Source organism: Lithobates pipiens, unplaced genomic scaffold, assembly GCF_037356315.1.
Source record: "Lithobates pipiens isolate NorthernLeopardFrog02 unplaced genomic scaffold, aLitPip1_a1.2 Scaffold_18, whole genome shotgun sequence".
In the NCBI taxonomy this organism is placed as follows: Eukaryota; Metazoa; Chordata; class Amphibia; order Anura; family Ranidae; genus Lithobates; species Lithobates pipiens.
This window is the reverse complement of record NW_027507758.1, coordinates 193,803,134-193,827,180: the sequence shown is the minus strand read 5'-3', so window position 1 is coordinate 193,827,180 and position 24,047 is coordinate 193,803,134. Positions and strand designations below refer to the sequence as shown.

General features: G+C 41.7%; 1 protein-coding gene across 4 annotated transcripts in view; it reads left to right on the top strand.

Moving 5' to 3' along the window:
- The window catches only part of MAP4K3 (mitogen-activated protein kinase kinase kinase kinase 3), a 783,526-nt gene that overhangs the window by 648,117 nt on the left and 111,362 nt on the right, over nt 1-24,047 (top strand). For all 4 annotated transcript variants that reach the window (XM_077486491.1, XM_077486490.1, XM_077486493.1 and 1 more), the window contains 2 exons: nt 8,231-8,310; nt 17,943-18,003. In XM_077486491.1, coding sequence (XP_077342617.1) covers nt 8,231-8,310; nt 17,943-18,003 — 141 coding nt within the window. The remainder of the gene's footprint in view (nt 1-8,230; nt 8,311-17,942; nt 18,004-24,047) is intronic.

The following is a 24,047-nucleotide window of genomic DNA, read 5'->3' as shown; positions in this document are numbered from 1 at the left end:
ACCTAGAAAAATGGCGACATGTTCAATACTTATGTTACCTGCTGTATACTATATATATATATATATATATATATATATATATATATATATATATATATATATATATATATACCGTATTTTCCGGCGTATAAGACGACCTTTTACACTTAAAAAAACTGGGCAAAAAGGAGGGGTCGTCTTATACGCCGGGTCAGCTGCTGGGATGCCTTCTGGATGTCCGGTAATACTGTATGTAGCTTCGGCTACATACAGTATATACCACTGAGCCAATGCCAGTGAGCGATGTATTCAAATGAATACAGAGCCTGCTCGGATTGGAGTAACAATCTCTGCCAATCCGAGCAGGCTACACACAGTAGCCTGCTCTGATTGGCTTTGAGAGTGAGAGAGGCGCGGGCTGATGATGTTACAGCCTCCGCCAATCCCAGCAGGCTTTGTATTCATTAATAAAATACATTGCTTGCTGTGATTGGCTCCAGCACCAGCAAGAAGGAAATGGCTCCAGCAAGAACGATGAAGAGGGATATGAAGCGTCAGAAGCCTCGGAATGGGGGGTCGTCTTAAAACGGTGAGTACGGGCAAAACATTTTAAAAACCTGTACAGTTAGGGGGTCGTCTTATACACCGGCAAATACGGTATATATATATATATATATATATATATATATATATATATATATATATATATATATGATCAGCATAAATGAGTACACCCCTTTTGAAATGTAAGATTTTAATCCTTATCTCAATGAACATAAGAACAATATCCAAAATCCAAAAAAAGCCTGGATGCTGGATGGAGACTGATGCTCCACTTGTCTCTTCAGAATTCCCCATAGATGTTCCATTGGGTTTAGATAAGACATACTTGGCTACTGAATCACTTTCACCCCGTTCTTCGTCAGAAATGCAACAGTAGCCTTAGATGTGTGTTTTGGATCATTGTCATGTTGGAAAATTGCACAATGACCAAGGGCAAGGAGCATTGTGACATGGTGCATTATCCATCAGAAGATGGGTACATTGTAGTCATAAAGGGATTTCATGTTCAGTGACAATACTCAGGTAGGGCATGGCGTTTAAATGATACTCAGTTGGTACTAAGGGGCCCAAAGTGTGCCAAGAAAATCCCCACACCATTACACCACCACCAGCCTGAACCATTGATACAAGGTAGGGTGAATCCATGCTTTCATGTTGTTTAGGCCAAATTCTAACCCTACCATCTGAATGTTGCAGCTGAAATCAAGACTCATCAGACCAGGCAACGTTTGTCCAATTTTGGTGAGACTGTGCGAATTGTAGTTTTCTTGTTCTTAGCTGACAGTAGTGGCACCTGGTGTGGTCTTCTGCTATGTTGTGCGTTCAGTGATGGTATTCTGTATATCTTGGTTGTAACGAGTGTTTTTTTGAGTTACTGTTGCCTTTCTATCATCTCAGACCAGTCTGCCCATACTCCTCTGACATCAACAAGGCATTTCGTTCACACAACTGCCACTCAGTGGATACATTCTCTTTTTTGGACCATTCTCTGTAAACTCTAGAGATGGTTGTGCGTGAAAATCCCAGTAGATCAGCAGTTTTTGAAATACTCAGAGCAGCTCCCCTAGCACCAACAACCATGCCATGTTAAAAGTCACTTAAATCCCCTTTTTTCCCCATTCTGATACTTGGTCATCTCCACCACATCTAGATGCTTAAATGTATTGAGTTGCTGCCATGTGATTGGCTGATTAGCAATTTGTGTTACCAAGCAGTTGAACAGATGTACCTAACAAAGTGGCCGGTGAGTGTAAAATATATGTATGTATGTGTATATATGTATATATATATATAGATATATATCCACGTCATATTGTCAAAAGTATTGCATTTGTGAAGTCAAGTATTGTTGTTGGAACGAGAAGGCCTGGCTTGCAGTCTCTATTCAAATTCATCCCAAAGGTGTTTGGGTTAAGGTCAAGACTCTGTGCAGGTCAGTTAAGTTCCTTCACTCCAAACACACTCATCCATGTCTTAATAGACCTTGCTTTGTGCACTGGTACAAATCATTTGGTGGAGGGGGGGATATGATATGGGGTTCCTTTTCGGGGGTTGGGCTTGGCCCCTTAGTTCCAGTGAAGGGAACTCTTAAGCTGTCAGCATACCAAGAGATTTTCATGCTCCCAAATTTGGGGATGGCCCCTCCCTGTTCCAACATGACTGCGCACCAGTGCACAAAGCAAGGTTCATAAAGACATGGATGAGTGAGTTTGGGGTGGAGGAATTTGTCTGGCATGCACAGAGTCCTGACCTCAACCCAACAGAACACCTTTGGGATGGATTAGAGCAGAGACTGTAATACTCTTTTCTTCTACCCTTTTTTGTTGTTGTGTTTTCTTCTTATTTTTATATGTTTTGGATAAATTACTTGAGAGGTTTATATATACTTGAATAGTCTGTGTATGTCAATAATGGTTATATGTTATTGTATTTATTTTTGTCTGCGACAAAAATTATATTATATCGCAATAAAAATGTGTTAAAAGGAAAAAAAAAGAGCAGAGACTGCAAGCCAGGCCTTCTCGCAGTGCCTGACCTCACAAATGCGCTTCTGGAAGAATGGTCAAACATTCCCATAGACACACTCCTAAACCTTGTGTACAGCCTTTCCAGAAGAGTTGAAGCTGTTAGAGTTGCAAAGGGTGGGCAAAATCAATATTGAACCCTATGGACTAAGACTGGATGCCATTACAGTTCATGTTCATGTTCCTGTAAAGCCAGGCTTGTCAATACTTTTGACAATACAGAGTGTGTGTGTGTGTATATATATATATATATATAATCAATGAGTGGGTTACCTTCCTTTGTTTTAATCTGCTCATCGCAGCACGGTCAGAGTGGACTCCCAATCCTCCACCAATTTGAGATAGAAGAAAAAGATGGGACTAATGCTTCAATGCAATTCTTCTTTACTTAAAGCGGGATTCCACCCTAAAGTGGAACCTCCGCTGATCGGATCCCCCCCCCCCCCTCCGGTGTCACAATTGACACCTTTCAGGGGGGAGGTGGGTGGAGATACCTGTCAAAGACAGGTATTTACACCCACTTCCGGGCATAGACTCCCGTGGGAGTCCACGCCATTTCCTGCCCTGCCGCGCTGTCTGCTGGGACACACACGGGTCCCAGTGACAGTGCAGAGATTTCCTATTGCGCGGCGCGACTCGCGCATGCGCAGTAGGGAACCGGGAAGTGAAGCCGATTCGTTTCACTTCCTGATTCCCTCACCTAGAATGGTGGCGGCAGCAGCCGAGAGCCGAGCGATCGATCGGCCTCAGCTGCCGACATCGCTGGAACCCGGGACAGGTGAGTGTCCATTTATTAAAAGTCAGCAGCTGTAGTATTTATAGCTGCTGGCTTTTAATATTTTTTTTTTTTTGGTGGAATCCCTCTTTAAATTTCAATTCCAAAATATGTACAAAAAAGAGCACGCCACTGTACAGTTTCAAGCGTCACTGCTCTTCCTTAGGCTTATCTGACTGTGTGTGACATACTGATACAAAAATAGTGCATTTATCCCAACCCAAGGTGTGCCCCACAGGTGTATGACCCAATTATCAAATCACATGAAGCTGAATTAACCCTGTACTACTTAGTATATAGCCAAAGATTCAATATACATTGTGGAACCAAATACAATTAATTAATGTATATACAAAATTAGGACAGTTGGGACCTCTATATGTGTATAGACCATTATGTGTGGTGAGGGACAGACATGGAGCCGAAGCCCCATCCGTACCTCCATCATAAGTGTTATAATGAAAAAAGCAAACAGAGCCCAATGTCCTTCCTAAAATGGAAAATGGAAACAATTTATATTTGTGCATGACAATCCTGCCATAGTATTTCCAGAGGGTTTCTCTTCAGCACAGTTCCCCTGTTAATCAAGATCATTCTTCATTACTCCAATACCATTGCAAAGCATGCATAAAATGCAAGTATTCCAAACCGCAAATCATCTCCATTGAATCTACAGGGAAAAAAATAAAAATAAATAAATATATATATATATATATATATATACTTGTAAAAATTCCCTGTCACTGTATATTTATAAAAATAAGTATAGGTCGTAGTCTCTGTTCATCCCATTAGGATGCAGAGACTGTAAGCTATTGATCCACCATACCTCCCGTTTTTAAAATTTTCAAAATTCTGTCACCCCCTCTTCTATCACGGAATACCTCTTCCAATACCATGAAGCGTAACTGATTCCTTGTGTCCTTTCTCTACAAAGTGTTTAGATACTGGTAAACCTGGTTGTAGGTGTCTGATCGTGCTGCGATGCTGAGCTATTCTATTCTTTGATCTTTTGAGTTGTCTCGTCAACATATATGAGATTGCAGGGGCATGCAAGGATATATACCACATGTGAGGACTGGCACGTATGGAAACCATTAATCATTATCTTTTCTCTACTAGTAGAATGCATGTAAAGATCACAGATTGCATTGGATGCAATTTAAGCAGGGATAACATCCCTTTCTCTTTCTCCCAAGAGAAAATTGAGTACTGTCCGTGATGCTTTTTTTATTTGCACTAACATACAATTTTTCAGGACAAGCTTTTGGGGTATTTTCTCTGTCACAATTGCACTAATACGGCTACAATCACATTAAGTCTTTCTCCCAAGGAATGTCATTTTGGTTTCCTGGCTATTAACCCTGAATTCAGATCGAACCAGAGAGTCCCTCAGTGTCCTATTATGCAGATAGGCTCTTAAGGGGATTTGTTGCAAAATATCTATTTGGGGATAAGATCGTTTGAGAAGGGGGCAATGTTTTTTAACAATGTTAAAGATTTTATCACTATAACTGTTAAACTGAAACGCAAAAGGTATTCTTGGTCTCTCCTGTTTACAGGTTGAAACATTTGTTCAGGAGGTCACCCGACATGTGAAAAATCTAATTGCCCAGGTTGACTATAGGGGTCACACACCAAACAATTTGTCATGCAAAGAAAGGTCAGCATTGAAGGACTTAAGTAAACAGAATGACATAATATGCAAGCCAGCTGACGAAGGGGGTTCAGTGATGATTATAGATCCGCAAATATATGAAGAGGAAATACACCGCCAGTTAAATGATCAAACTGTGTCACCACAGAAAGTCACCAGAGACCCTACCTGGGGCATTAGAAAACAATTAGAAAGTATTCTAAAACCAGCACTGAAAGATGGGCTAATCTCCGGGACTTGTTTGAATTTTTGGTACCATCCCATACACGGATCCCTCTTCTGTATATGTTGCCAAAAATACATAAGGACAGTCCGTCTCCACCAGGATGGACGTCCCATAGTCTTGTGGGAGAGACTCCTTTTTTGTTCCAACGGCACAATTCCTTGTTAAGATCATACATCAGGGACACTAATGATTTTTTTTTTTAAATCAAGGAATTATCCCCATGCCATGGAGATGAGATTCTGGTTACCTGGGATGTCACAAGCCTCTACACATCGATTCCACATCAGGCAGGCATTGATGCTGCAATTGGACTTATTAGAGATAGTCATGAATACTCCGAGGCTCAGATTTCATTATTTGAAAAGTTATTTTGTGTTGTGTTGCACAATAATTACTTTTTATTTAAAGAACAATTTTATGTGCAGCTAAATGGAGTTGCAATGGGCTCTAATGTTGCCCCGCCATACGCAGGCTCGTTCATGAATGAATTTCACATTAATGAGACACGTTTTCATCAATTAACTATTTCAGAGATATTGCGCCACCTGGTTGCGCTATATAGACAATATTTTTGCGATATGGCGGGGCAACATTGAATCCTTGAAGTTGTTTGATGAGATGTTGAATGGATTCTCCTCAGACATGAAATTTAAAATGCACATTGGTGGGGATTCTGTTCCATTTCTGGATACTAGGATTTATATCGAGGTAAGATTGACTTCCAATCTTTATATTAAACCCACTGATAGAAACCAACTGTTACTATTTAACAGTTATCACCTGCCACATGTGTTTAAATCCATTATGAGGAGCCAACTACTAAGGGTCACATGGATCTTAATGAGACAATTAGGAAAACCATATTAAGGGAGATGTGTCAGAAGCTCAGAGAGCAAGGATACCCAGAGAGACTTATTCAGCAGCAATTTAATAAAATCCAACAAGATGATGCAATTTTGTGTTTCAGTTTAATGGTTATAGTGAGAAAATCTTTAACATTGTTAAAAAAACATTGGCCATTTCTCAAACGATCTTATCCCCAAATAGATATTTTGCAACAAATCCCCTTGAGAGCCTATCTGCATAATAGGACGCTGAGGGACTCTCTGGTTCGATCTGAATTCAGGGTTAATGGCCAGGAAACCAAAATTACATTCCTTAAGCGAAAGGGATGTTATTCCTGCTTAAATTGCATCTGATACAATCTCTTACTGAAAGGTGACCATTGCATGCATCCTACTAGTAGAGAAAAGATAATGATTGAAGGTTTCCATACGTGCCAGTCCTCATATGTGGTATATATCCTTACATGCCCCTGCAATCTCATATATGTTGGCGACACAACTCAATAGATCAAGGATAGAATAGCCCAGAATTGCAGCATGATCAGACACCTACAACCACGTTTACCAGTATCTAAAAACTTTGTAGAGAAAGGACACAAGGAATCAGAGTTACGCTTCATGGTATTGGAAGAGGTATTCCGTGATAGAAGAGGGGGTGACAGAATTTTGATACTTAAAAAACGGGAGGTATGGTGGATCAATAGCTTACAGTCTCTACATCCTAATGGGATGAACAGAGACTATGACCAATACTTATTTTTATAAATATACAGTGACAGGGATTTTTACAAGTATATACATGTGTATATTTTTTATATATATGTGTATATATATATATATATATATATATATATATATATATATATGTATGTATATTTTCCTGTATTCAATGGAGATGATTTTGATTTGCAGTTTGGAATACTTGCATTTTATGTATGCTTTGCAATGGGATTGGAGTAATGAAGAATGATATTGAATAACAGAGGAAGTGTGCTGAAGAGAAACCCTCTGGAAATACTATGGTAGGATGATCGTGAGGCACAAATATAAATTGTTTGTTTACATTTTCCACTTTCGGAGACTGGGCCCCAAGGCAGTATTCCAGCATAACGACCCCAAACACACCTCCAAGACGACCACTGCCTTGCTAAAGAAGCCGAGGCTAAAGGTGATGGACTGACCAAGCATGTATCTAGACCTAAACCCTAGTGAGCATCTATGGGGTATCCTCAAAGGTGGGAGCGCAAGGTCTCTAACATCCACCAGCTCCGTGATGTAGTTGTGCAAAAGGACTCTAGTGGCAATCTGTAAAGCTCTGGTGAACTCCATGCCCAAGTGAGTAAAGGCAGTGCTGGAAAATAATGGTGGCCACACAAAATATTAACACTTTGCGCCCAATTTGGGCATTTTCACTTAGGGGTGTACTCACTTTTGTTGCCATCGGTTTAGACATAAATGTCTGTGCTTTTAGTTATTTTGAGGGGACAGAAAATGTACACTGTTATACAAGCTGTACACTCACTACTTTACATTGTAGCAAAGTGTCATTTCTTCAGAGTTGTCACATGAAAAGGTATAATAAAATATTTGCAAACATGTGAGGGGTGTACTCACTTTTGTGAGACACTATTTATGAATGAGTATGTTAATCTGAAATGCTACTTTTTATAAATGTTCCAGGCTTGCTAGATTTTTTATTTATATATTTTCCTAGAAAAGGGAACCAAATATCTTCAGATTTTCCCAAAGAAAACCTGTATATGTACCTTCCCTTATAAATTTGCTGCAGATCCTAGAAGCAGATAACTTGATAACTTGGATCGCTTGAAGCCTTAGGCATATATAAAAAATGTGAGGGGTGTACTTACTTTTGTGATATACTGTGTGTTATGTATGTATGTGTATATATATATATATATATATATATATATATATATATATATATATATATAAATATATTTTTTTTTATGTGTTTGCTCATATTTTATTAAACACATAACTGCAGTTAAATGTTCTTATATCTGGCTGGATTTACATATATGAGTATATAAACAAAAGAACTAGAAAAGTAACTGGATGGTACACCCCCTTGCTCTGAAAAGTAGCATACAGTTAAAATTTTCATGAAAGTTACATTTTTTATTTTTATTTTGCTTTTAGATCAATACTTAATATTTGGGGCTGAAGAAGGCATTTACACCCTAAATTTAAATGAACTGCATGAAACATCAATGGAACAGGTATGCATTTGTGTGTTGTGTTTTTGATACAAGTTAATATTTTATTTAAATAAACCCGTCAGCCTGGGCAAGCTATGTAACCCCTTCCCGCTTATCTTTTGTTTATGAATGTCCCTTTGGCTCAGTACCCAGAACCGGGTATACAATTATAAATGCCCTACCATTAGAGAGCCACCAGCCAACACTCAATGCAGCTGGTGGTTCTTAATCTCATCTGTCACTTGTCAACTCTGCGTGGGGAAAAAAAAACCTCCAGTATACTGTGTTTAACACTGCCAACATTTGCAGTGCCAAATATTTAAATCTGAACTCCAGGAAAAACACAGATTCTCCCTTGCTATGGGGCTGCCCTGCAAGAGTTGAATGCTCGTTTAGGTCTGAGGGGCTGCAGAAAAAACTTTTATTACTTGATCCTCTACTCCTTCAATCTCCTCCAGGTTGTAAAGCAAGTCCCAGCACCCCCTTCTCTGCTCTGGCGGTTTGATGCCAGTCATCTGACATCATCAAGTTCATTGCAGAGCCCATAGCCCTGTATTGGATGTTAGGACGCCAAGGAACAGTCTGTTGCTGGAGCATGGGGAAATGGAGGACAGCATCAGCTGCTGGGGGAAAGGAGGGTCAAGTCAGTAAAACTGCTTTTTTTTTTGCAGCCCCTATACCTAAACAAGCATTTAACCCTTGTAGAATGGTTGCAACCCCACGGCAAGGGAGCATTTTTGCTCTCCATCGAGATGAACTTTAATGCTGCTATTATAAGTTTACGATATAAAAAATATACATGCAAACAGAAAAAAAATACACATTTCTTTATCGTACATCAAGGGACACAGAGCCATAGTAGTTACTATGTGGGTTATAGGCCAGGCAGTACCTCAGTTGTTTTCACCAGTGTCTTAGGTGTTGGTCACACGTAAAGATGTGCTAGGCTGAGCTTCACTCAGTGCGTTCTGAGTCCAGGGAAGTGGAACCCCTGATAAAAAGGGGCCCCGGCCCCTGAATGTTTTTTAATGGAGCCCAACATGAGGGTGAAGATTGGGTCTGTTTTGCCACAGAATCCCTGCAGCAGGATAAGGTAAGTGGAGATTCCTAAAGAATTTTAAATTATCTTATGGATTGTCTCCTTTAAAAGTAAATATTGTCATGCCTAAAGTCACCACTGAGGGCTGTTTAGAGCACGTACCTTGTTCATGCTTTCCATAGATCGCTCTGTGTCAGCAGAAGCTGCAGGCTTCCTCCAACTAAGCAGTCCCAGGCCTCCGGTAAGAGGTTGGGGGGGGATTTTTTTCTAAAAACACCATCCACCTGGACAGAAGCTCTCCCGGATAGGTAGGGGGAAGCCCAGAACAATCGGCGGATGCTCTCAGTCCTTCCGCCACCCCTGTACGGCTGTTTGACTGCTCTCCTCCTTGCCGCCCAACCCCCCCCCCCCCCCCACACACACACACACACACACACACACACACACACAGCAATCCTGTTGAATCGGAGGCCCGCGCTCACGTGGCAAAATGCTCTTTTGAAAAGAGGAGGGGGACGCTGTGGAAAGACGGAGGGGGCGCGGAGCTAGCGTGCAGAAAAGTCCAGTGCGGGAGTGCATTAGAAGTAGCTCCATTTGGCTGTCGCAGGGACACGCGCAGAAGGGGGCATGTAAGTGGTGACACAGGCAATTCCCTTGGCACATTTACTGAGCATCAATAGCAGCAGCAGTTGCTGGACTATTTGCTCAAGCAGTGGGTGCAATTTCTTCTGGTAGTACCTCTGCATTTGTGCATTGGGCTATGGTCAGAAGGGGAGGTATAAACACCCCAAAAAAGGGCTCAAAAGGGTCTCCCTCAAGCTTTAAGACGCTTAGTCTCATCTCTACAATGGCATCCTTCCCTGAGAGATCTGGTGTGGCTACTCAGATGTTGCAATTGTTTCCAACACTGCAGCCCCTGTCTGTATTACTGAAGAGTTTTTTTCCTCAGCTTTGATAGGATTGGAAGAAAGGTTAGCAGCTTCAATTGCATCTTCCTAGACAAAATGCGACAGGTCCCCTTCCACTACCCGGGACCCTCAAACAGAGGAACGGGGTGGGGGAAGAGGAATTTTCCTCAGGGGACCGTGAAGAGGCTGATGACTCCTCTTCTGAGGGGTAAAATGCAGTAGGATCTCCTTCAGCTTCACAATATGAAACATTGATGGTGCAATCTCTTGCTGAGTTGGTTCGCTCGACTTTTATGCTACCCTTAACTAAGTCAGTTGATAAGCCCACTTCTTGTTTGGGTTCGCTAAAGCCTCCTCAATCTGTGCATGCCTTTCCTGTCCATTCATACAGCTTATGTATTCTGAGTGGGATCACCCAGATAAGCATTTTTTCCTCCTAAAAAGTTTTCAACACTTTATCCTATGGAGGAAAAATTCACTAAAAAGTGGGAGATAAAAGCCATTGACGCTGCTATATCCTCTATGAATAAAAGTTTGTCTGGTAGACTATGCTAAAATGCTTGTGCATCCAATGGATAGGAGATGGGAATTTCTGTTAAAAAATGCATTTTCTCTGGCAGGTTCAGTGACTTAACCTGCAGTGGCAGCAATTGGTGTATGTCAATCCTTGAAAGACCAGTTTAAACAGATGCTCAAGGTTATCCCTGATCAGTAGGCCCAGGATTTAGCCGAGGAACAAGGGGCTTTATGTTTTGCAATAGACACTATGAGAGAGTCTATTCTTCAGGCCTCGCATCTTACGATTGAGCTGGTGCATATGCGTAGAATACTATGGTTGGAAAATTGGTCAGCCGAAGTGCCATGCAAAAAGCTTCTGGCTAGTTGTGCTTTCCACGGCGAATGGCTGTTTGGGAATGATTTGGATAAATATATCCAAAAAAATTCTAGTGGAAAAAGTACCCTTTTGCCAGTTAGGAAAAGGAGTAAACGTATTGCATTTAAACAAGCTCCTTCTCCAGTGCCAGGGGCATCAGCCTCCACCATCAAGTTCAAGAGATAAACCTCAGAAGTCCTGGGGGAGGAAACCTACAAAACAAAATACTAAAGCCTCCTTATGAAGGGGCGCCCCCACTCACTCTACTTATGCAGTTCTCAAGGGTCTGGCAGGAAGAGTGTCGAGTTAGGGTGAAAACTAGAGTTTTGAGAGTCCCTGTCTCCTCATTTTCTCAGATCAAACGTTCCTAAGGATCCAGAGAAAAAAAAGTCTCTTTCAAGCACTGGATCGTCTTTTGTCTCAAAAAGTGATCTCGGTGGTCCCGATAGAAGAGTAGGGTTTGCAGTTTTATTCAAACCTTTTCACGGTGCCAAAACCAAATGGAGATGTCAGACCCATTCTAGATCTCAAAGATCTAAACCAGTTTCTAAATATCCGCTCTTTTCGCATGGAGTGAATCCATCCTACAAGGAGGAAAACTTCTGGCGTCAATTGACATCATGTGCCTATTTTTCCTGCTCACCAGAAATATCTACACTTCGAGGTAGAAAATCTTCATTTTCAGTTTGTAGCTCTGCCTTTTGGTCTAGCTACTTCACCTTGAGTGTTTACAAAGTTCCTGGCCCCTCTCTAGCCAGATTAAGGGCCCAAGGTATAACGATTATAGCTTACCTAGACGATCTGCTCTTGATAGACCAGTCGGTAGCTCACATAGACCAAAGTATGGTCACCACAGTCAACCACCTGGAATACCTAGGTTGGATTCTCAACCTATAGAAATCTTCCCTAAAACCATTGAGGAGATTAGAATGCTTGGGTCTGATCATAGCTACAGCCTTGAAAAGGGTGTTCTTGCCCCAGGCAAAGATCAGCACCATAAAGGAACTGATTCAGATGGTGAAAGCAAAAAAGAATCCTTCTATCCGTCTTTGCATGAGGTTTTGGGAAAGATGGTGGCTTCTTTGAGGCCGTTCCTTATGCTCGGTTTCTTTCGAGGCTGCTGCAAAACAGTATCCTATTAGCTTGGAACAAGAAGGTCCAAGCTCTAGATTTCCCAATGTGTCTATCTCAGAAGGTGTGCTGGAGCCTCAGTTGGTGGTTGATAACCAAGAATTTGCAAAAGGGAAAATCCTTCCTACCAGTTTCCTGGAAGGTGGTAACAGATGCCAGCCTTTCAGGTTGGGGAGCAGTCCTGGAAGAGGCGACTGTCCAAGGGAAATGGTTCAAATCAGAAATGGCCTTGCCCATCAACATTCTAGAGATTCAGGCAGCTCGCTTGGCCCTGAGGGCCTGGACGTTCAGGTTACTGAATTGTCCTGTCAGGATCCATGGCTTAAATTTATCACCAAGGGGGCACAAGAAGTCATGCAGCCCGGAGAGAGGTAAAACATATCCTGATTTGGGCAGAAAACAATGTACCTTGCCTACCGACAGTCTTCTTTCCAGGAATAGAAAATTGGCAGGCGGACTATTTGAGTCGCCAGCAGTTGTTTCTGGGAGAATGGTCCCTTCATCCCGAGATCTTCCTGGCAATATGCCAAAGATAGGGATCCCGAATGTAGATCTGTTTGCATCCAGGTTCAACAAGAAGATCGACAACTCAGGAACAAGGGATCCACTAGCATGCGGAACAGATGCCTTTGTGGTTCCGTGGAATCAGTTCTCACTGATTTATGCATTCCCTCCTATTCTGCTTCTTCCATGACTTCTTTGCAGGATCAAGCAGGAAGGGAAGTCGGTGATTCTTGTTGCCCAGAAGATCTTAATATGCAGAGATCATAAAGATGGTGGTAGGGGACCCATGGACCCTACCACCACGTCCAGACCTACTTCCGCAAAGTCCGGTATTCCATCCTACCTTACAAACACTAAATTTAATGGTTTGGCTATTGAGACCCACATTCTGACAGCGTGGGCTGTCAGGTTCAGTTGTATCTACCTTGATTAATGAAAAGAAGCCGGCCTCTAGAAGAATTTATCATAGAGTCTGGAAGGCATATGTTTCCTGGTGTGAATCCAAGGGTTGGCACCCCAGGAAGTATGTCATATGTCCTTGTATGTCCTTGACTTTCTGCAAATAGGGTTAGAGATGAAGCTGACCTTGAGTACTATCAAAGACCAGGTCTCTGCCTTATCGGTATCATTTCAACGACCACTTGCTTCGTAATCTTTGGTCCATATCTTTATACAGGGGGTAACGTTGCTTAATCCACCGGTTAGGTCACCCCTGAAACCTTGGGACTTGAATTTAGTTCTGTTGGCTTTACAGAAACAGCCTTTTGAGCCGATACAACATATTCTCTTGGTCCTTTTGACAAGGAAACTAGTTTTTCTGGTAGCCATATCTTCTGCAAGAAGGGTATCAGAGTTGACAGCTCTTTCTTGTAAAGAGCCATATTTAATTATTCACAAGGATAGGGTAGTATTGTTCCTCATCCTAACTTTCTACCGAAAGTAATGTCAGGTTTTCATCTAAACCAGGACATTGTTCTGCCTTCATTTTTTCCAGAACCCTGTTCTACTGAAGAAAAATCACTACATTCTCTTGATGTGGTGAAAGCAGTCAAAGTCTACTTGAAGGCGACTGCTCAGATTCGAAAAACTGATATTTTGTTTGTGTTGCCTGAAGGTCCTAAAAGAGGACAGGCAGCATCAAAATCGACTATTTCTAAATGGATTCGGCAAGTAATTGTTCAAGCTTATGGTTTGAAGAAGAAAATTCCACCTTCTCAAATCAAAGCGCACTCCACCAGGGCTGTTAGTGCTTCATGGGCAGTGCATCACCAAGCCTCCATGGCTTAAATCTGCAAGGCCACATCTTGGTCTTCAGTCCATACATTTACCAGATTCTATCAGGTGGATGTAAAAAAGGCATGAGGATATAACGCCTTTGGTCGCAGTGTGCTGCAGGCAGCAGTATAAGTTCTCTGGTCTCATGGTGCCCTACTTTTGTTGTGTCTCCCTCCCCTCATTTGGCACTGCTCTGGGAAATACCACATATTAACTACTATGGCTCTCTGTACCGTGATGTACGATAAAGAAAATAGGATTTTTATAACCTGTAAAATCCTTTTCTTGGAGTACATCACGGGACACAGAGGTCCCTCACCTCTTTTAATACACGTATATTGCTTTTCTACAAAAACTGAGGTACTCCCAGTAGTGGGAGGGGTTATATAGGGACTGAACTTCCTGTCTTAGGGTGTGCCAGTGCCCATCACCTAAAGGTGGCCTATAACCCACATAGTAACTACTATGGCACTGTGTCCCGTGATGTACTCCAAGAAAAGGATTTTACAGGTAAGCTGTTATAAAAATCCTGTTTTTATGCATTTGTCAGCCTCTAAACAATAGAGCAGGCTTTTAATAGAACAACGTACCAAATACCAAAAAAGGCGTGCAGATTAGTCATGAAGTTATTATAGAGTTACCAAACACATTTGGCTTGGGCATCTAGGCATCAATCACCTCTGGGCACAAAAGGGTTTATGACCAGTAATGCTGCCATGGCCATCCATATGTGTAGTTATTTTTTATTTTTTTTCATCATTTGATAGTTCTTGTGATTTTCTGTATACAATATACCATGCCTAAGTGGTTTAATGTGGGTGTTGAGAACTGTATAGGGAGCTGAAAATTCAATAATCTCTTACAAATGAACAATTATCTCAATGAAAAAGTGGTCACAGTATGTTTAAATCCAAACTTCACCCAGAACATTTATTTCTTAATTGTACAGTACAGGGCACAGGACAATTGTTTTCTATGTGTCCTAGCAGTGACCGGCGTTTTACAGTGCAGTAAAATGCCGGTCACTGCACATAGTATGAATTGGCCAGTAGTCAACTATGGGTTATGCTGTTGCCTTCAGTTGATTTGACACTGGCAAATAAAAAGTGCGGGAACATCCTCTATATAACCACTCTCAGCAAGCCTCCGTTTTTTGCAAATCTACCTAAGTGAAGGAAGTCTCCTCTTTACTGAGAGAAGCTTACTTACCTCTTTTATGTTGATATTTTTTTATCAAGTTTTTAGCTGCATTCCTTTAACAGCTTTCTGGATCAGTTAACTCCATGTCTCTTTTCTTTTTTTTTTTTCTAACATTTAATAGTTCTTGTAGTTTTCAATGTAGAGTATAACATACCTAAGTAGTTTAGTGTGTGTGGAGGTAGAGAGTGTAAAAATTCAATAGCTTCTTAAAAATCTCGAGACTCACTAAGAAAGTGGTCACAGTATGTTTAACCCTTTTGCTGCAGCTGAAGTATAACATATGTTGGCTGTAGCAGCATGGGGTTTTACACATATTCCACAGATGGGAGCGAATGATTAACTGTACAGCCACCTGACTGCCTCCCTACACCCCTCATAAGAAGATTTTCCATACCCATCCATCTGCCCCTAGCTAATAAGAACCAGCATCTTGCCATAAGTACCATCAAGGGGCAATTATTGGCCCTGACAGCTCTGTTTTCAGAAACGTGGGACATACTGTGGGAGTTGATCTTGGCTACAGCCTTTTTTAGGTAATCAGGTTCCTGTTTTGTCTCCCTGCTTCTCACTCCACCATTGCTAGGTGGATTAGACCAGTCCTCATTCGAGCCGATCTAAAGAATAGGGTTCCTCCCTTCCCTCTTAACACACTATACTACTTCAGTTAGTGCTGCCTTGGCTTTTCAGCATTGGACATCTGTTTCTCAGATTTGTAAGTTTACTTAATTAAGTTTTATTAGGTGCATGTTTAGGTATCAGCTGATGCCAGTTTTAGTTATAATGTTCTCCAAGCTGCTGTCCCAGTTCTGTTAAACCCTTCCTTGACCCGTTTGTTACATGGGCCTGTTAGCAGTGTTTTCTACGTTGCCCACATCGCAGATGGGCTGCTTTGGACTAACCGTGGTTTAGACAAAGATCCTGTGTCTTGTACTATACTATAAGGAATGTTTTTTTTGTTTGTTTGTTTTGTTTTTTAGGAAAAAGTGGGGGAAAACACTGCGCTATAACTGAATGTAAAACAAAAAAGCAGCTGCCAACACTTAAAACAAACAAAGTTCCACAATCAAAAGGTAAAAAATAGTGTAGCACTTCTGTAATAGTGAATGTGATCAACACATACACAAAAAATTCCAAATAAATGGTCACATGAGAAAGTCCATATACATAAAACAAAGTCCAATGGAATGGGTATGAACTTCCGTGATGTAACTGGTGCAAAGATGGTTAGGCCATTTCAAGGAAAGAGAGGGATCTTGCTAAACAGATATGCCCATGTAAAACAGCTTGTCTGTAGACATTAGGGAAGTAGATAAATACTCTTACCAACTGTGTTGGACTCACACGGTCATATGACAGTTGAGTCTGTAAAGCTTGGGGTCCCAATCTAGGGCCAGGGGGTGGATCGATGAGGGTCCGTCAAACTGGTGAGAGAACTCCAACCGACTGTGTGCCAAGCGATGTGTTTCACGGATGGAACATCAGGATGGTTTCTTATCCAACTCGGACGTAGCACGATCAACACCGATACTCCGATCACCCCAAAATAGGGTGAAAGATGTTAAGGGTTTTTAGGCCAAAAAAGAGAAAGGAAAAAGAGAGCTCCACATGGTGCGGGTCAGACGGTATAAAACGGCAAATTTATTTAAAAGTCAAAAAATTATATAAAATATTTTATGACTTAGTGATCACAAAAAGATTAGATAAAAATGAAAGTAAAAGCAATGTAGGGTGCCAACAGCTAGCCCGACGCGTTTCGACACATATGTCTTCGACAGGGGCATGTTGTCTCATGTGACCATTTATTTGGAATTGTTTGTGTATGTGTTGATCACATTCACTATTACAGAAGCGCTACACTATTTTTTACCTTTTGTTTTGTTTTTTGCCAATGTCCAATCACCTGAATACCCTAAAACAGGGTCAAAATATGTTGAAATATTACTACCCTGGATTTGTGCTTGAAGCCTTTAAAAACTAATACCACTAACTGATTTAGGAATGTTCTCACAATAAATTGTGTACATATATTCTTTTTAATTATCTAATTATGTGCAGATAAAAAAAAAATAGGGATTGTCTTTTCACATGGATAATTAAGGTTAACCTTCACACAATTTTTGTGTAAACTCTGTAGTAAAACAGCTTCAGTGTGTATACAAATTCAGAAATTGGTAAATAGCTCTCCAAAACCTATTGGTAGCATCAAAATATAAATTATTTGCCAAAAGTTTTTTGTTTAATCTCCAGCAGGCCATAAAGACGGCAGGCTAATGGCCTGTTCACACTTTAGAGTTTTATGTGGGTTTTCTGTTAAAATCAGAGGAAATGTATTAAAGTGTACATCTTGATGTACCTCAATACGTGTTGATGTGTAATGTGATGCATGTTGACAATCTACAAAATGCAATATAGGCATGCGTCATTGTGCTGTATTGTACTTCACATTGAATGTGAGCATGCATCATAACACGAGTCACGATGCATTGACATACCGTACATGAATGTTTATCTTCACGCACGCATTGGCATGCGTTTTGATGTGTTTTGCAAATTTTTATGTAAACACAGTTGATTTTAGTGGCTTTATTTTGGACATTACCCTGTTATCACAAGCAAGCTTGCTCTGGTTTTGATAATAAAAAGAATCCTGTTGAATTTAACATTTCTAGGCCTATTCAGTAGATTAGGTTGGATCATCTCTGAATCTTTGTTTATATTTCAGCTTTTCCCAAGAAGATGTACATGGATGTATGTAATGAACAACTGTCTTCTGTCTATATCTGGTATGTTTTTTTTACAGTAGTATGTAAAAAGTAGTATGTTTAAACTTTTACCTATGTCAACATTTTTATGTGATGCTTTAAAAAAATATTAATTAGTTGGTTGAAAAAAGTACTGTATATGCTTGAGGAGGTGGCATGTGATTTTTAACTCTTACAGGAAATTCACTCCTGTAAGAGTTAAGGGAAAAAGGTGTCTCCACTGATGCTTTATCACCAGTCCCTGTTTGCCTAAGGGCCGGTTCACACTGGGGGCGATGCGAGGCGAAACAACTTGCCTCGCCGCGACCTGACAAGTCGCCCCCGTTCTGTACAATGGAACCGTTCTGAGAGGAGCGACTCGAGTCGCTCCGACTCAGAAAAAAGGTTCCTGTACTACTTTTGGGCGACCTCGGGGCGACTTGCATTGACTTCTATACAGAAGTCATTTGCAAGTCGCCACTGAGGTCGCGGCGAGGCAAGTCGGTGTCGCCTCGCATCGCCCCCTGTGTGAACCGGCCCTAACAACCCAACATTTTCAAAATCCAATTGTCATAGGGGACAGAAAGTGAGGTGAAATCTTCTGAAAATGGGCACAGACAGCAAAACAAATGTTACAGGGGTGTTAACCCTTCCCTATGCTATCCGGAAAGCTTACAAATTTATTTTTTGGCTGGAGCTACACTTAAAAAAATGTACCTGTTCCGTCTTACAAACAAATTCAACTTAAGAACAAACCTACAAGTCCCTATCTTGTTTGTAACCCGGGGACTGCCTGTATGTCTGAAGTGGCACAGGCAGTGCTATGTGAAGTCACATTGAGCGCTCCTTGTAATCACAGCAGTTTGTTATCATCTACACACTATCTGTCAGGAACCCAGCAGCTGTGGCTCCAGCAGCTTTATTCTATTTCCCCTTATTAGGCCTATCTATGGGACTTGTACAGTTAGACTGCCAGTGGGATGTTACACACAGACCGATAAGTAAGTGAATGTTTTCGATCATGCTCATTCACTGCTTGCTTTATGGATTGTACTTGATTGAGAATGCATCCCCTGTCATAGGCTACAGCTACAGTTTGCTGCTACATTTAAAGGAAGATCCACCCCAATTTTTTCAGGACAAGCCTGCCTTAGTAGAATCAAGATTTCTTGATATGTGTTATATTTATTTAGTACTTATATATAGATAGTGCCGTCAATTTATGCAGCGCTATACATATACAGGTGCATCTCATGAGATTAGAATATCATCAAAAAGTTAACTTATTTCAGTAATTCAAACTCAAAACGTGAAACTCATATATTGCGTTACACACAGAATGATATTTCAAGCATTTCTTTCTTTTCATTTTGATGATTATGGCTTAAAGCCAGTATTCAGTATCTTAGAAAGAAGAATTAGAATATTACGTTAGATCAATAAAAAAATAAATAAAAAAAAAAGGATTTTTAACCACTTCGCATCCAGGCTGATTCTGACACTGTGCTCCTACATGTAAAAATCATCATTTTTTTGCTAGAAAATTACATACAACCCCCAAACATATATTATTTTTTTAGCAAAGACCCTAGAGGATACAATGGTGGTCATTGCAACTTTTCATTACAATCTTTAAGACTACATTGAAACCCGAGACTAAGATTTGCCTTCTAGGAAGCCTTGAGGAAGGTAGAATCTCGCCTCTTACAAAGGCATCAGTGTTGAGATGTCAGGCGAGGAGATTAATAGCACATAACTGGCAGGCTAAGACCCCCCCCCCCCCTATGGACCGAGTCTATTAACTCTATGATATGGAGTGAGAGGGCGATTTACATTAGGCAAAATAACTTTAAGAAGTTTGTAGGTTTATGGAGTCCCTGGCTCAGTGAGATGGGCTGTTCATTGCGGGGGGTGGCGGCCGGGCAGATAGAGTCCCGCCCCCCCCCCCGTTGTCGCTCCACCCGCGAATCTCTACTGTATAGCTCTTTTCCCACCTATACCTCGGGGTAAAATTTGGGCTTTTTATATCTGTTTTTTTTCCTTTTTTATTTATTTATTTTTGGTATTAACCAACGAGTAACTTGACTGGCATAATTTGAGACTAGAAGGTGTGTAGTAGGGGGATGGATTTAGGAGGGTTAAGCGGGTAGAAAGGAAGGTATGAAAATAATAATAGTTTTTTTCTAATTTGTACTACCTGTTGTATAACATTTTAATAATGTATGTTGTTAAGTTTGTCAATTTTAAATGTAAAAAAAAGTAAAGAATTAAAAAAAAAAGATGTGCTGTGCTGAGCTCCGCTGGAAGCTTCCTTGCTGGAGCTATCCATACTGACCGGATCCGCTCTGATGTCCTTTCATGGGCTAAATGGCTGGTACCCGGGCCTCATGTCCGATGAAACAAGGTTTTGCTTGCGAATGCTTCTCTTTAGAGAGCTGGACCCTGGGATCCAGTACTTTTTGGTAGTAAGGCCATAAAGTTTTTACTGGCAGGGTGCTGTCGCAGGTCCAGGATTGTGGGTAACTTGAGGTTCCCCTGTTCCTGAAGGTTTCCTAAAAGGTCTCGGAGCCCACCGTGAAGGGTGAAGATTTGGTTTTTATCTCAGACCCTGCTGCGAGGAAAAGGTAATGGAGATTTTCTCAGGAATTTCTCCTTCTATGTATAATGTTGTCATGCCTATGTGTCACCACTGGGGTCTGTATTGAGCACTCACTGGCCTGACGCTGGAAACAGCACAGAAGCCTGTTATTTTCTCCTCTCCTCCGGCCACAACAGATCCTCTGGTAAGAAGGGGGGTCTGCTTCTCTTCCTGTGCCCCCAAAAATCGTTTTTTTTTCCCCTTCAGGGGATAGGATGCTAAACTAGTTTCCTTTTTTCAAAAAAAATAAAAAAATAAAAAGAGACAGACTGCGGCCTCTCAGTGGAGGATTTACCCTTTGACACATTATACTTTACCCGGCTAGGATTAATAGCAGCTAATGGCGCTGAAATATAGCCTAGCAATGTACATTCTTTTGCTGTGCCTCTGCTTTATGCTTCAGGCTATGAATGGTAATGGGACTAGGAACTTCTCTAAAGGGGTCAATGGTTTTCACTATAAACTGAATCCATTTCCAAAAGAACGTCAACCTCCTCTGAGAGGGATGCGGCTAGTCAGGGGAAACTGTTGCATAAAACACGTCAGTCCCTGTATATATCATACAAAAGGTTTTTTCTTCTACCATTTGTAATTTGGAAAGAAGATTAATGCTATGATGTCTCTCCATAGTGGGGCTAAACATAGCAGATTCCCATCTAGTCTTCAGGACCCTCTTGTTGAGGTGCAGGAGGCTGGGGATCAGGTAGATCTTCCCAAATATTTGGAAGATACTTATTTATCCTCTTCTGAGGATCCTAATATGGTAGGAGTAGCATCACAAGACAGGTTGCTTGTGTACTCCCTTACTCAACCTTTTTTGCTGCCTGCAGCACAGGCTCTTCAGGAACCTACCTCTAATTGGGTTCATTAGAACCTCCCCCATCTGGGGATGTTTTTTCCTATTCATGCATGGCTAAAAAAGCTTATGTATTCTGAATGGGAACATCCGGATAAACAATATTATCCTCCCAAGAAATTCTCCACACTTTATGGAAGAGGATTTCTATGAAGAAAATGGGGGTTCCAGCAATTGATGCTGCAATCGCCTCAGTGAGCAAGAGTCTCACATGTCTGGTGGATAATGCACTGATGTTAAAGGATCCAACAGATACAAAGTTGGAACTTCTTTCTAAAAACAATATGTCTTTAGCAAGCTCAGTAGCACAGCCGGTTCTTGCTGTAATTGGTGTATCTCAGTCCATTAAGGAACAGTTTGTGGAGATACCTGAAATTCTGCCTGATCAGCAGGCCTGGCAAAGGGCTGGTGTATTAGACACACTCTCACAGTAGATGCTATGAAAGACTCTATCATTTAAGCCTTATGCTTGGACTAGTGCATTCTTGCAGAGTTCTGTGGCTGAAAAATTGATCAGCCGAAGCATTGTGTAAAAAACTCTTAGCCAGTTTTTCCCCTTCATGGTGTACGGCTATTTAGAGACGATCTGGAAAAATACATCCAAAGGACCTCTAATGGGAAAAGCTCTCTTTTACCAGTAAAGAAGAGGTTCAAACATTTCTCCTTTAATCGTGCTGCCTCTCCTATGCCGGGGGCATCTGCCTCTAGGCAGTCTCGACAGCCTCAACCGTCAGGTTCAAGGAAAAGTCCCCAAGGGCAGCACCAGGGTCAGATGAGATCTTGGGACAGAAAGTCCACAAAGCAGAATGCTAAAACCTTCTCATGAAGGGCACCCCCGCTCATTCGTTTGGGGGGCAAGGTCCTGCAGTTTTCAAGATCTGGCAGGAACAATGTCAAGACAGATGGATTTCTGTAGGTTTTTTTTTCTCTAGGTTACAACTAGAGCTCCGAGAGTTTCCATCTCCTTGTTTTTCTAAGGGAAAATGTTCCCAAGGATCCAGAGAAAAAGAAGTCTCTATTTCTGGCCTCTGGATCATCTATTATCCCAGTCGGTGATATCAGAGGTTCCCTTAGTGGTACAGAGCACAAGGTTTGTCTCAAACCTTTTACAGTTCCAGAACCAAACGGAGAGTTTAGACCCATTCTAGATCTCGAAGATCTGAATCGGCACCCTAAAGGGGAAGTTCCGCTATTCTGAGCCCTCCCCCCCTCCGGTGCCACAATCGGCACCTTTCAGGGGGGAGGGGGGAGCTGTTACCTGGATAATCCAGGTATCTGCACCCACTTCCGGGACAGACCACCGCAGACCCCTGCAGATGCCCCCCCCCCCCCCCCCCCAGTTGTGTTCTGGGAAACACACAGTTCCCAGGACACAGCGGGGACCAGAAGAGACGTGCAGCGCAACTCGTGCATGCGCAGTAGGGAACCGGGCAGTGAAGCCGCAACGATTCACTTCCCGATTCCCTGACAGAGGATGGCGGCGGGGGCAGCAGAGAGACGAGCGATCACTCGTCATCTGCCGCCGACATCGCTGGACCCTGGGACAGGTAAGTGTCAATTTATTAAAAGTCAGCAGCTGCAATATTAGTAGCTGCTGGCTTTTAATATTTTTTTTTTAGGTGCAGAACCGCTTTAAACATCCGATTCTTTCATAATCCGATCGGTTGTGTCCATTCTTCAAGGAGGGGAGTTTTTTGGCTTTAATCAGTATCAAAAATGCATATCTCCATGTGCCAAATTTTCCCGCTCACCAGAACTCTGCGTTTTGAAATATAAAATCATCATTTCAGTTGTGGCCCTGCCATTTGGTTTAGCCACAGCACCACAGGTGTTCTGAAAGATTCTGGCACCTCCTTTAGCTATATTAAGGGCTCAAGGCATAACAGTCCTAGCCTATTTAGAAGATCTACTTTTAATAGATCATTCAGTCTCGGGTCTAAACCAGAGTCTGATCACAGCTGTAACTACCTGAAATCTCTGGGTTGGATACTCGACCTAGGAAGATCCTCCTTAAAACCATCAAGGAGATTACAGTACTTGGGGCTGGTTATAGATACCATACAGAAGAAGTTATTCTTACCCCAGACAAGAATCCGTTCCATTGTAGGACTAATTCAACTTATCAAAACAAAGAAAAATCCTTCCATTCGGCTGTGCATGAGATTGTTAGGGGAAATGGTGGCCTCCTTCGAGGGCGTCCTTTACCCGCAAAACACCATCCTGTTTGTCTGGAATAAAAAGATTCAGGCCTTGTTTCCAATACGCTTGGCTCCCGACGTAAGTCAGAGTCTAAATTGGTGGTTGTCATCCAGCAAATGGGAAAATGTTTTCTACCTGTATCCTGGAAGGTGTTAACAACAGATGCTGGGGGGGCGTGGCTTGCACACAACCATAGATGGCTGCATGAGCTGAGAGCTCCGCACACCAGACCGGACAAAAGCATTCTAAAGGGCTTATACAGCACCATCCTCGGTACCGTTCAGTTCCCTGACATCCCCCATGAGCTCTGCTACCGAAATGTCCCACAAACGGAGTCAGGAACCGGGCCCAAAGCAGCTTCAATCCTTTGTCTACCAGCCCCATCACACACGG